The sequence below is a fragment of the Rhamphochromis longiceps genome, linkage group LG2, assembly GCF_057381845.1.
Source record: "Rhamphochromis longiceps isolate RC_006_pf linkage group LG2, R_longiceps_female_GT1.1, whole genome shotgun sequence".
NCBI classification, from domain to species: domain Eukaryota; kingdom Metazoa; phylum Chordata; class Actinopteri; order Cichliformes; family Cichlidae; genus Rhamphochromis; species Rhamphochromis longiceps.
Window position 1 is genome coordinate 13,941,244 of NC_140558.1, and position 14,524 is coordinate 13,955,767.

A 14,524-nucleotide genomic window follows, 5' to 3' on the forward strand; every position below is an offset into this window, starting at 1 on the left:
CAGACAGTGAAGTTAAGAGTGTCAGAACTGTCAGGTGTGGGTTTGATCATTTCTTCCCTCACTGAAGAAGAAATTTGATGGTTTCTTTTTGACACAATCTCTGTAACCTCGTGCCTGCTCATTTCCACACCACCGGCGCCGAGGCTCATTCTTCCCTCCAAGAATAAATGATGCTTCAGATACCCTCTATTCCACTCTAACTGGGGCCTGGCAATCTCACTCCTCTTTCCATTATATCTGCTCAGGCTGTTCCATCCCAGCCGTTGCTATCTAGGCAAGCTGCAGACAGATCTCAGAGACTCTGAGAGAAAATAACTTAAACCTGGAAATTTTATGGACCTCATTGAATCTCCTATTAGGCATTTGCCTCCAGCTTAACTTCAGCAAAAATGGAATTTTTCCATTACAAAATCCACCTGCTCCATGCACTAGGAAATGATTTTCCACCCTGTCCTCCTTCACTGGTGACATCTCTCTACCTCATGACTTTGCTTGCTTCTTTACTAAGAAGGTAACAGACGTTAGAGGTCAAGTCAGTGAATCTCCTCCCACTGAAGATGTGTCACCACTTTCCTGATCAGGATGTCCCCAGTTATCAACTCTTGAGTTATCGCCTAGAATTTTTCCCATCCATGCTCTTTTAAGGCATCTCACCCCCGGTCATACCAAACATCCTCCATCCATACATCTTGCTCCTTTCACGCGTATGTTTTTTAGCCATGTTTGAGAGGGTGTAGATCCTGAACATGAGAGCTGATCCATCAACTGTTCACTGAAGCCTCACCAGAAATGGATCAGTGGAAGGGCGGCTGTCAGGAAGACATTCTTAATGAAGAGAAGCATTTTTCAGCAGGACAATGATCCCAAACACCTGGATAGAAGCACACTGTGGAACAGTATGGATGGGTCTCCCCAGAGCCCGGACCTCAACTTTATCAAAGCAGTGTGGGATCATCCTGACAGAGAGCAGAACAAAAGGCAGAAACATCCATTAAGCTTTGAATGTCCTTCAAGAAGCCTGCAGAACTTTTTATAAAAATGGTTATACCAATCACTCACTGTCAAGCTTGTTAGAGTTGCACAAACTCTGTTTCTGCCTCATGTGCTGTATTTCCATGTATGTTTCAATAAATTGCTGCAGCTGTTTCCCATTTTCCCAGCAACATGGAGGTGCACCCCCCAAAATACAGATACACAATCTTCACATTTACCATCAGCAGTGCAGAAAAAAGATTTTTCCATGTCATCCATCTTGTAATTAATTTGAAGTCCAGCTTCGTTTTACAGTCTCGGAGAACAATGTAAAGCACTTCCTCTGTCAGCATTTAGGTGTCACAGAGCAGCAGAAACCACCGAGCTGAGTCCGTCCCTGAGAAAGTGGGACATCGGTGAAAGCTGCATCACGTATGTAGCACGAACTCAGCATCCAGTGAGGCACTTGTAACAATGTGCAGACGAGGCAAAGTTTATCTGGAGCATTGGGCGGACTGGACGTGTGTCGTTGCAGAAGGACTGAGCGTGTGCAGTGAAATCACCTCCTGCACTTCACAACAGCTTGTTCAGCTCACACTCTGCACACACCAAACTGAACTTGGTGCTTTTTCCAGGTTTTCTCCCTGAAATTTAAACTGCAGTGTAACATTTGATGCAGAGAACACTTTGATATTTATCGTTATCTGGCAGGAAGCATGTCACCTGGATGTACGTGCTCCGAGTTTTGAGGTTAAGATTAAGTGAAATTAGCAAAACTGTTATTTGTCATTTTTGACAGTCTGCCAATTTATCAATTACTTGAAAGACTGAAACAGTGGATTGTAATAGTGATAGACTGTATTGAGTTCAGTCTATAATTCCAAGGAGTAGATTTTTCAACAGCTTCTCTCATTAAAAAAATCCTCAAACAAGTTTTATTTTAGCTGATGGATGGAATTGCATGTTTAATTTCACTAATGGTTCTTTTTACTTATAAAATTGCTTTTTACATTCATTTCTGGGAAAAACAGACTATTTCCAGAGATGCTCTGCCTCCCATTCTACTTTTAAATACTCTAAACAAGTAAGCCTGCAGTGCGAGAGTGAAGTGCTCTAATAGGGTGATATGGTACTACCAGGTCATTAAGATAAGATGGGGCCTGATTATTTAAGACCTTGTATGTGAGGAGCAGGATTTTGAATTCAATTCTGGATTTAACAGGAAGCCAATAAAGGGAAGCCAAAACAGGAGAAATATGCTCTCTCTTTCTAGTCCCTGTCAGGACTCTTGCTGCAGCATTTTGGATTAGCTGAAGGCTTTTCAGTGAGTTTTTTGGACATCCTGATAACAATGAATTACAGTAGTCCAGCCTGGAAGTAATAAATGCATGAACTAGTTTTTCAGCGTCACTCTGAGACAGGATATTTCTAACTTTAGAGATGTTGCACAAATGGAAGAAAGCAGTCTTACATATTTGTTTAATATGTGCGTTGAAGGACATGTCTTGGTCAAAAATGACTCCAAGGTTCCTCACAGCGTTACTGGAGGCCAAGGTAATGCCATCCAGAGTAAGAATCTGCTTAGATACCATATTTCTAAGATTTTCAGGGCCGAATACAATAACCTCAGTTTTATCTGAATTAAGAAGCAGAAAGTTAGCGGCCATCCAGCTCTTTATGTCTTTAAGACATTCCTGCAGTTTAACTAATTGGTGTGTGTTATCTGGCTTCATGGACAGATAGAGCTGGGTGTCATCTACATAGCAGTGAAAATGTATGCTATGTCTTCTGATGATACTGCCTAAGGGAAGCATGTATGATGTAAACAGAATTGGTCCTAGCACTGAACCCTGTGGAACTCCATAATTAACCTCAGTGTGTGAAGAGGACTCTCCATTTACATGAACAAACTGGAGTCTATTAGATAGATATGATACAAACCACTGCAGCACAGTACCTGTAATACCTACAGCATGTTCTAATCGCTCTAATAGGATATTATGGTCAGTATCGACAGTATCGAATGCTGCACTAAGGTCTAGCAGGACAAGCACAGAGACGAGTCCACTGTCAGAGGCCATAAGAAGATCATTTGTAACCTTCACTAAAGCTGTTTCTGTGCTGTGATGAGCTCTGAAACCTGACTGAAACTCTTCAAATAAGCCATTCCTCTGCAGATGATCTGTTAGCTGTTTTATAATTAGCTAAGACTGCTGGGTCTAGAGATGGCTTTTTGAGTAAAGATTTAACTTGAAAGGCTTGAAAATACTGTCAGTATTGTCTGCATGACCAATCTACACAAATCAGCCTCCTACTGCTAATTATTGGACCTAATAGCATAGTTTTTTAATTAACATTCATTTAACCTTTACATTAAAGTTCCATACTGTCAGGAGAAGTTTGAGACTAGTCTCCAAAACATGCAAACCACAAAGGTACATGTGTACTTTATTTTGTGAGCCCAGAACTTCTTCTCTCCTATTCAGTCATAACAAGTCGCATTTATTTAAATATTCTTCAAACTGAAGGTGAGAGACTGTTTGTTGGGGATTATTTCCAGTCTGGATTAATCCACAGTCGGTACTCCAGCTCAGTTTGAGGCAGCAGGAAGGTGTCATAGTAAACTGCAGAGTGTGTGCTCAGGGAGACGAGAGGAACGTGGTGCAGTCATTAAATAGACGGCTATTCAGTGAGTTATTCAGTGAACCATGCCACCAAACAAAAAGATAAAGCAGACTCAATAAAAGAAGGATAAAACAAAGTTCAAATTGTTCAGGGAGTGTGGAAAGTTTCCTTTGGCAGTAAAGGCGCCAGTGACCCTTTCTGCAGACCGATTTGCAATTGTCATCAAAATTCATTGTCAGTGACATAAAAACACGTTTGTGTTTAAATAGTTTCATATGAAAAACCTGAAAATGGCACCCGTCATCAGACGCTGTTTTTAATGCTGTGCTGCTCCGTTAAATCCAGAGGAAGGAGCTTCAGACGAGCTCAGCTACTTTCATCTCCAGTCGAAATGAATGACGTTCCCACACAGGAGGGAAAACTTGCGTTTCTCATTTATGCTTACTAAATGAATTTATTGATTGGATCACGTATCAAACTTGTTGCAGTTGGTAATCAATTAAAGAACTAATTGCTCTGGCTTTCAGTTCATTCACACTTTCATGTGTTTGATGCTTTAATTGGTTTGGCTCAAATGAAGTGAATTTTCTATCGTCTCTGCAGAGCTCATTTATTATTTCTGCTGCTTTTATCTTAGCATAAACAAAGTTGTTTATCTTTTGTAAACTAATAATGATTCATTTAATCAGTTTTTCCACTGATGATTATTTCAGTCTGAAATTTCAAACCTTCTGAGGTGTCGATGTGGCGATCTGATAAAACCCGAGGTAATCCTCTTACTGTAAAAGTGTGTGTGTGTGCGTGTGTGTGTGTGTGTGTTTGCAGAATAACGCTGGTCCTGGCCTGCCCCATGGATCTGAAGAACTTTCCAATGGACGTCCAGACCTGCATCATGCAGCTGGAGAGCTGTGAGCAATTACACGCACACACACACACACACACACACACACACACACACACACACACACACACACACACACACACACACACACACACACGCGCGCACAGACACACACATCATTCGATCAGTAACAACAGCTGGCAGAGTGAGAGATATGGTATAGATTTTTCTTGTGGTCTTATTGTTGAGCAGACGTGAGAGGAATCCCAGTAGCGAGTGTGAAGTACATCTGCAGAGGGTCAGTGATCGTAAATCAAAGACAGAACAATGCAGTCGTCTCTGAGTTTGTGAAACGGACACCAAAACATCATAAAGTCGCTTTTTACCGCTGTTTATAAATAACACATTTACTAGTTAAGCCACCAGTTAGTTTTAAGGCATAAAGTAATTCCCTGTATATATTACTGATATTTACACTCCCCAGACACTTTATTAGGCACACCTGTTCATTAATGTTCATTAATATAATCAGCCAATCACACGGCAGCAGCTCAGCGGTGAAGACGAGCTGCTGAAGTTCAGACTGAGCATCAGAATGATGAAGAAAGAATGTGGCATGGTTGTTGGTCTGAGTGTTTCACACACTGATCTCCAACCATCTCTGAGCTCAGAGGAAATAACAAGCCAGCAGCAGCTCTGTGGGAGGAAATGACTCGCTAAGGTCAGAGGAAGATGGACAGACTGCTTAGATAGGAAGGCAGCAATAACTCCAATAACCACTCGCTACAACCAAAGTCTGCAGAAGACCATCTCTGAACCTTGAAGCAGATGGGCTCCAGCAGCAGACGACCACACCAGTGTCACTGCTGTCAGTAAGAAGAGGAAACTGAGTCTATGGCTAACACAGACTCTCAAACCCGGACAACAGAAACTAGAGAAATGTTTCCTGGTCTGACAAGTTTAAAGCATGGATCCATCCTGCCTGTGTCCATGTTCAGGCTGCTACTGGTGGGATTTTCAGTACCATCATTTAAACTCCACAGCCTCCCAGAGTGCTGCTTTGGTCTTTTTTGCTTGATTTTCTTCCTTTTTGTGTTCCCTCTGTCCTCTTTCCTTTCTTCGCCTTCTCTTCCTTACGTCCTATTTTCTTTCTTCCTTCCATTCTTTTGCTTCTTTAGTTGAAAACACAGAAGCCTTTAAAGTTTCCCAAACACTGAGCTCAGGCTTTCTCCCTCACTACTTCAGTGGATTTTATTGCCAATACAGATTGTGATTGTTGTGCTGAACTGGCCTTTTATCCACTAAAACTGCAGGGTGTGACTTTGCACCCCTGCCAGATACAGAGAGGTCCAGTTCCTCCTCAGAGGATGAGAACTGACCTCTGCAGTGATGAAATAGTCTAACCTCCCGCTCATTGCTCCCTCCTCCAGTCGGCTACACCATGAACGACCTAATATTCGAATGGGACAAGAAGGGGGCCGTGCAGGTTGCCGACGGGCTGACACTACCTCAGTTCATTCTGAAAGAAGAGAAGGACCTGCGCTACTGCACCAAGCACTACAACACAGGTGAGAGAAACTGATGCAGAATGATGTTCACCAAACTTTTTTACTGCTTGTTGTAGGAGGAAGGTTAGTATAAAGAGGTCTGAACCTGGAGACCTGCCCCTAGTCTTCATCTTCACTTTTAGATGCTGTTTTCTCTCATATTCATTCCTTGGTTGGGTTCATAAAAATGATGTGGCTTGGCTTTATGCACAGTTCTTCATGTTACAGGTGGAGTGAGAAACACATGGAGTAGCCAGGAATATGCTCGTTTGTGCTGCGGTTGGTTCGTTAGCGGAGCTACGGTGCAGCCAGAAAGGACCGCATACATACAGCATCTCTGTAGTGGCGTGAAGCCATCTTATCTTAATGACCTTATAGTACCCCATTAGAGCTCTTCACTCTCACACTGCAGGCTTACTTGTTGTTCCTAGAGTATTTAAAAGTAGAAGAGGAGGGAGAGCCTTCAGTTTTCAGGCCCCTGTTCTGTGGAACCAGCTTCCAGTTTGGATTAAGGAGACAGACACTATCTCTACTTTTAAGACTTTTCTTTTTGCTAAAGCATATAGTTAGGACTGGATCAGGTGACCCTGAATCCTCCCTTAGTTATGCTGCATAGGCGTAGGCTGCGGGGGGATTCTTCTGAGTTTTCTTCCTGTTAAAAGGGAGTTTTTCCTTTCCTCTGTTGCCAAAGTGCTTGCTCATAGGGGGTCATATGATTGTGGGGTTTTTCTCTGTATGCATTATTGTAGGGTCTGCCTTACAATACAAAGCGCTTTGAGGCGACTGTTGTTGTGATTTGGTGCTGTATAAATAAAATTGAACTGAACTCGTCTGAGCCACTCAGGTTCCCCGGACAGAATCAGCGATCCACTAATGCGATGGGACATCTTCATAGGCTGCATACCCATGATCCTTTGCTCTGCACAGCCAGAACAACCCAAACAAATACAGAATCTTTTTTCTTCCACTTATCTAATTCGGGGTCGATGGCAGGGCTAACACAGAGAGAACTATTCATCAATATCAACGATTACTTAAACATTTCAGTTTCCATGAGAACAATGGGATAAAACCATCTCAGAGCTGGGCTGTGATGCTGATATTATAAGCAAAGAGATCTTTTTATTCTCCTCCTGTTGCCTCAGAATCCATTTTCTGTTCATGCACTGATAGATTTTTTTTACATATTCAGGTGATCTTCTCGGTTCCAACTCAAAGCTTTTGGAAAAGCAAATAATTGTATTTAATCAGCAGGAGGTTAACTGATCGCTATCCCAGCTTTCCTGAGACGTTACGCCAAACAGTTGCATTCTGATACTCTCTCTCCGTTGCTCGGTGAAATACCGAGCTTAGCTCAGCGGGAGCACCGCTAATGATTTCGGTTACCAGCTGCAGGTAAAATGTGCTTCTCTGAGCTACCTTAACATCAAACTGCTGTAATGCTGTGTGCATAGGAAATGTGATGAAGTTGACTTGGATATTTTCAGTTTTGAGGACCAAACCTGCCTCAAGCTTCAGGTTGAATTTTATGGTTTCTCACTCCTCCTCGCTACGCGTCAGCCTTCCTCGGTCTCTTTGTCTGGTTCCTCCTCCTTCTTTCTGTTTGTCTCTGGTTCAGGAAGGAGGGGGTGATATCTCACAATTTACTGAGAGAGATATTCTAAAATCATGTAAACAGGAGAAATGTGCAGAAATCTTGCATGAGTCAGAGACAGGTCTTCACTTTTATTATATTCTGTGAAATATGGAAATAAGTGGACTGAAAGTTTGTTTTCCTGGTGTCATGAAGCCCTCAGTGAAGGGAAAACACTGTAGGCAGCAGAGCTAGTTTGAAATGACGGGGGGGTTGGATTTAAATATTTTGTCTGGTTTCATAACCAGAAAACTGTGAAATTAAAAAGCATCATGTGCAAAAATATAAAGAGGGAAATACTAAATAGGAAAAGATAAACAGGAAGAGAACGTTGAATCGACACAACGCCGATCGTGCACGTGGACAAGACGTCAGGTAACGTTTTTACAGCGCACATGAAAACATGAGGAGGTGACCCAAAGTGCTTTTCAGTCATCGAGCATCAAACAAAATAAACAGACACAGACAGTGACAGCACTGAGCAGGCAGCGAGAGAAACACGAAATCACGAAGCCAAAAAATCAAATACAACGAAATCCCGAAGAAGAGAAACCACAGAGGAGCTGCTGGAGACGATGGAGGACGGGGGCGGCTGCCATGCTCCGTTTCTCCCTCCAGGTCCTCCAAGCGTGGCTGAAAACCATCTGTCCGGTCCACACAGCGAGCCCACGATCCTTACACTCCAGAAAAAACACCAAATATAAAAATATAAATCTGTATTATCTGCATGAGCCAGCAGCCTAAAATAGAAAAGCATACATAGCTATAATAATAATAATGATAACTTAGATTAAACAGAAACATTAGAGGTTGAAGAGTATGTGAGGTGTGAGGGGGCACATTGATGGGGCATCGTGGAGCTGAGGGTGGAGGAATCACAATTCAGCATTTGTATTTTGGGTCTAAATGATAAAGAAGAACGATCAGAATGACAAACAAATTCCTCCGTATAATAACTGAATAATCATTTACGTACTTTTACTTCTATGTCAGACAGTATATCAGAATCCAGCTGCCCTTTACTGCTGTTCTCACCGAAGCAACACAAAGACCGTGAGTCACAATCTGAGGGACACATAATTCAACAAAAACACAAACGTGACAGGTCCATTTCTGTGTGGGTGTGTGTGTGTGTGTGTAGCAGGCTGATTAGTTTCCATTCAGAGGCATCACTCACACAGAGGTTGACATCTGCTGTCGACACTCAGGAGATGAATGATCCTCCTCCAGACGAAAAGCCTTGACACAACTCTGCACACACCCACACACACACCCACACACACACACGCACTCTTCCTCATACACACACACACAAAGACAATGAAGTGATGATAATCCACAGCTTTGGTACATGAATACATATCAGCTGTTTCCAGGATCTTTCCCGAATCACTGTAGATAAAAAAAAGTGGTTCAGCTGCAGTGTGGACATCAAATACTGATAGAATCATATTTCAGTAAACTGAAGTTAGAGTCTTTTTTAAAGTGAACTATTGATGAAAGAGAGCAGAAAAAATTTACACCAGAATCAACATAACTTGCTGTTATAAACTGGCTGTGCTGGCAGGCAGAGAGTGGAGGATTCAGGAAACAGTGATGAACTTAAAAATGAGCATTTGTAGAGCAGGAAACCCAGAACAAGGAGGATCAGGGAAAACTCACACTCAGGAGGGACAACACACTGATCTCAGACAGCGAGGGCACAGGTGAGGTAAAGACAACACACAGAGAACAGCAGTCACCGAAATAAAACAGGAAGAGAGCCACGATACAGAGACAAGGCTAGAGGAACAGACTGAGAACACAGAGGAATGCAAGGACCTCCATAACTCCGTGCTTCTCAAATATTTCCTGTTACGTCCCCCTTAGGAAGAAGAAAACATTTCACGCCCCCCAACTCGCCCCGCAACCATAAATAATATAATTTGTCTATAAAATTGTTATTATAAGTCCATCTTTTAAAGATGTCCTTTTTTAAAGAAAAAAAAAGAAAGAAATATAGATTAACCTAAAACATGAACTTGAACCAACTTTTATTCTGAAAAATAAAATTAAACAAAATCAATCAATAAATTCAAGTACAGATCCCCAAAACTCAAATTCAGCCCTTCTCAAATATACAAAGTCAGAGTGAAGCCGAGCGCTACAAACACTCCGTTACATTTCCTTGTCTTAGCTTTTGGGAGACTTTCGTTTGTCCCATCTCCGTCTCATTGTCACTGTTAAATATTTTTTAAATATGGAATAACTGAAGCTGACAACTGAAAGCACCATAAGACACTTATGTCAAGCATCTTTATCAGGAAGTAAACACAACACAACACAAAAGAAATAGTGGGAATATAACCCACAGCATAGAACCCTAATCCCAACATAACCCCAAATATAAAACTACAAAGACCTAGAACCCAAAAACTTGTTTCTTTTTAAGGAGGGTAGCATCGCTAATCTGCTGTAACTTATTTCTTTCTTTAATCACAAATTTAAATAAGCACACGTACTCGGGGTTGAGAGGAGGAAGACACACCAAGACACGGTGTGGGAGAGAGTCAGAGGTGATTAATAACTAATTCCTCCACTGTTTAATTTTTTTTAAACTGTATTTCAAACAGTTTGAAATTCTGAGTGCATTTAAAAGCGTCATACATCGTCCGCACAGTTAATGGATCGTCAGTATCAATATTTAATTCAAAGACTCAAAGAAAGCTTTAAGGACTAAAGATTAAACCCAGAGCACAGAGAAACAGCACTTCTCATACTCAGATTCATCTGAGTCCATTTTACTGGAGAGAGGCTCAGAGGGGCATTTCATGTTAGTACAGCAGAGACCAACAGCAGACTTCAACAATTATTCGGGCTTCCTTAAAAATTCTGAACAGATTTCCTGCCTCCATGAAGATGCTTTAGGTGAGCCAGCGTTTTAGCCACACCCCCAGTGGTTGGCGAGTAGTAAGGCTGAACGTGGCACTACCAAAACAATTAGCTAAAAAGCTCTGTGTGGAGCCTCTCTGCACCTGTGCAGCTCGCGTCTGCATTTTCACGTGAATTGCTCAAGGACAACATTCTGCCCCGCCCTCCCTCCTCTCTATCTCCTCTGTAACAATCTCTGCCTGCGCTCGCGTGCGTGCTGCCACGAGCGTGTGTTGGCGTGTGTTTGCGTCGCGTCTTCCCAATCAAGCATTAAGAGGGAATTAAGGTGTCATTGTTCCTCAGATTTATTAGCTGCAGTCTATTGTGACTCCAGGAGCGAGGGAGCTCCCCCCTCCCTCCGTCCACTCCAGCACACACATAAAAAGCCCTGTTTGAAATACTAATTACACTTTCTGCTGCATTGCAGGGCACTTTGTTTCTGGCTAACGATACGTTCGTGGTACTCTTTCGTGAGGTAGCTGTTAATAGCCTAACGCCTGCAGAGTGGCTTCTCTCAGCCTTCACCTGGTTCTTAATTGACATCGACATGAAGAATCCCCGCCGTCAGGCTGTCCATATTCCACTTCGTCTCCTGCTGAAAGTGGCTCGGTACTAGGGTTGCCAACTCCCTGAAAAATAAATAAGGGACACCTCGTGGCCATGGCCGGGCAACCCAGTTGTCTTCATCCTTCCCAGTGTGGTAGCTCTTTTTTTTTGTGTGTGAAATTATTTTTTAACCATTTGACTTGAATTTGATTTAAGCAGATGCATATTCTTTGTGATATGACCATATGGGAAACAAATGAGCATTTAGCCATTTATTTTTTAGCTCAAAATGACAACATTAACACAGTAAAACAGGTCTCTTTCTTACACAGAAGCCTGTCATGCTTACCTTTTGAGAATATAAGTAAATCTTTCTTTAAAAGAACTCTGTCCTGCTTAACTTAAAATTATATAAATTAATAGAAAGCAATAGAACGAAAAATATTCTTGTAACTGTGCACATATAGTGCATATAGTACAATTGGCTTCAGTTGAGGTATTATTTCAGCTTTTCTAATGCTAATCAGCTGCTCCTGTTTGTAAACCTGCTTGTTCCCATGATTACACATCATAACTCATCATCATTATTCATCTATGTATTACTTTTATGTATTAGTGATCTATTTGTTGTAATCATCTATCCTTGCAGTTGTTTATTACACAAAATAAATTATATTATCACACTTCTGGCCACATAGCGCTGATATTCACTGCACACGCCCATATTAACCTTAACCAGAGGGTTTAAAAAAACAAACCAGTGTTTACATACCATATCTGCTTCTGCCGTGGCCTGGTGGACAAGAAATTGGTTAAGGGTTCCCCGAGCTTTCACGCCCCTCATGTTCTTTATGTGCCCACCATTAGAAGCATGCCTATGGAAAAAGTGCGCCAGCACACAGTGCAGTGCGCTTTATAGGTGTTATGGTGCACTTTTCCAGCCAGGTGTTTTCCTTTTCCCATTCCTCCCTGTACTTTTGCAGCCTTTTTTTTCTTTCTCTGAGCGAACAAACATTGCTGCTCTAATGCTGGGCTCACACTGTGCGATTTTTGGCCCATTTTGAGACGATTTTTGAGTCGTGCGACCGATTTGGTGATCGGCCCGATTTTGGCCTTCATCGTGCATCGTGTAGTATACGTGGGGTAACGAGAAGCGATTAACACCTCGAGCAGCTCCCGATCATCAATCGCTCGTGAGGGTGCTCACACTGCTCACGCGCAAACACGTAGACGTCGGTGAAAAAGACGTTGCAGCACGGCAGTGCTGCGTGTGATCTGGACACAAGCAATGGAGGCACAACTTGTAGAACTTTGGAAAGCTCATCCGAGCCTTTTCGATGTGGCCTCACAAAATGATCATGACCACAACAACCGTGAAAATAGTTGGATTTACATTGCTGCTCAATCACAGCTGCCTGATCATGTTTTTCATTAGCAATTTAGCAAAGTTGATGGTGGTGGTGTGTCTGTGTGAGTGAAAGACAGAGAGGGAGGGAGAGCGACAGATTTTCTGTTATAACCTTCATTTTATGGACGCACAGTGTGAGCACTCAGGTCGCATCAGAGCATCGGGCGGTATAGTGTGAGACCCTGCATCGTGACCTACCAACTTCTAACCCCTGCGAGTCAATCGTGCAGTTTGAGCAGGAACTGAATACTGAAAAAAATGGCACAGTGTCTGCCCAGCTTTAGGTGTACTGTCATCCGAGACTTGCACCGCAGTGTCGGCGTTTGTTTCCCTGTTGGCCATGCTTCTTGTTGTGGTCATCTGTTGTCTTCCGGTATTTTCTCCGTAAGCGACCTTTCCTCGACCAATGAGATGAGCGGTAATCTGAATTGTCATACTCGAATTGTCATAAGTGTGCTGTCAGCTCATTGGTCACAAAGCAGGAGAGGGGATGGGAATTATGTTTTCAAACAAAGCGTTAATTCCATTAACATTTATAGACTACTTTTGATTCTCACTGTATTACGGGACAAAGTGCGTCCCTTATTAGCTCAATACGGGACGTGTGCTTTTGTTTCTAAATACGGGACGATTCCGTTTTTTAAGGGACGGTTGGCAACCCTACTCGGTACATCCGGTGTCTAAAACTGATGTTTTAACCTTACACATCTGTACAATCGTCTCAGTTTCATTAGCTCTCCAGGTTCATGCTCCTTGTTTTTCATTAAATGTTGTTTTTGTATAAATTAAGTAATGCAACACACAAGCAAGCACCTCATATTATTTTTTCAGTACAACCTGAGATGTGTGGACACACAGCTTCATCTCATCCCGGGGGTGTCAATTAGTGCTGGCCTGGCTCATTGACCCAGCCCGTGTCCTTCCTGCTTTACAGCATCAGTAGAAGAACAGGGTTACTGTTGTTAAGGGGCGTGTTTTAAACCAAACTAACCGAAGCCTAACCAGGTATTTATAGTGCCTGAACCAACGAGCGAAGGAACAAGAACAAGAGCGAGTCAGCCCAACAAAGCAGCAGGCTGACGAGCTGAAAGACTCGAGCGCGTTACTTTAACCCTTCCTACCTGTGAGACCTTTGTCCCCACCGTCAGCGGCTGTCATTAAAACACAAGCTGAGCAGGTTCCAGTGTGTGGAACAACGTCCTGGTTATGCGCCTCAAAATCTGTACAGTTCAAATCAATGTTTGAAGATGTGTTCCTGGCTCATAGTTTAAAGATTGTTTGTAAGACGGACTGTAAGACACATCAAGGTCACATCAAATGTGAAAATCGGTAAACCTTCACATTTACAACTGGGTGAAGTAAAAGGTGTGCTGGAGGTCTGGGCTCTGTCCATGGAGCTTAAGACTTGAACTGTAACTGGATGTTGATTATTAGCAGTGCTCGGGTCGATACTGAAGAAGAGTCACGTTTTACGTTGCTTGTTTTATACTACTGTAACACGTTTTAGCAACTGAGCTGTCTGCTTTTACTCGTCACTCTTTCCTCTATAAACAGGAAGTCTCGGTGTTTGTGTGGCTTTTAGAGAGAGGTGGGTAGTATATAATTACATTTACTCAGTTACATTTACTTACAGTACAATTTTTGGCTACTCTCCCCACCTCTGGTTTTTGTGCATGTCTGTCTTGAAAAAGAGATCTCCATCTCAGTGAGATGACCTGTTTCAATACAGGATTTAATGATAACAGTAATGATAATAATAATATTAATAACTTGCCACAAAGTTGAGAGTGGTTAGTTTGACTCTTTACAGGTGCGTCGCTGCCACGTCGCTCTGCGCGTCTTCCCTCGCAGCTTCAGCTGTGGCTGAATGAATCTGGCTGTTTATCATAGCAAACATTCCTAAAACTAAAACTCTGAACGAGGACCTGACAGAATCTTCTCCTTTAGCATAGCTGTCTTCACCGTTAAATTGCCTTCACTGTTCAGGAACAATGCATTTTCACTTTTGATATTTCCACATTTGCAGTTTATAGAGGCAGACA

General features: G+C 42.4%; 1 protein-coding gene across 2 annotated transcripts in view; it reads left to right on the forward strand.

The window, feature by feature from the left end:
- The window catches only part of glra1 (glycine receptor, alpha 1), a 128,090-nt gene that overhangs the window by 74,076 nt on the left and 39,490 nt on the right, over positions 1–14,524 (forward strand). For both annotated transcript variants that reach the window (XM_085418118.1, XM_085418107.1), the window contains exons 5-6: positions 4,423–4,505; positions 5,869–6,006. In XM_085418118.1, coding sequence (XP_085274244.1) covers positions 4,423–4,505; positions 5,869–6,006 — 221 coding nt within the window. The remainder of the gene's footprint in view (positions 1–4,422; positions 4,506–5,868; positions 6,007–14,524) is intronic.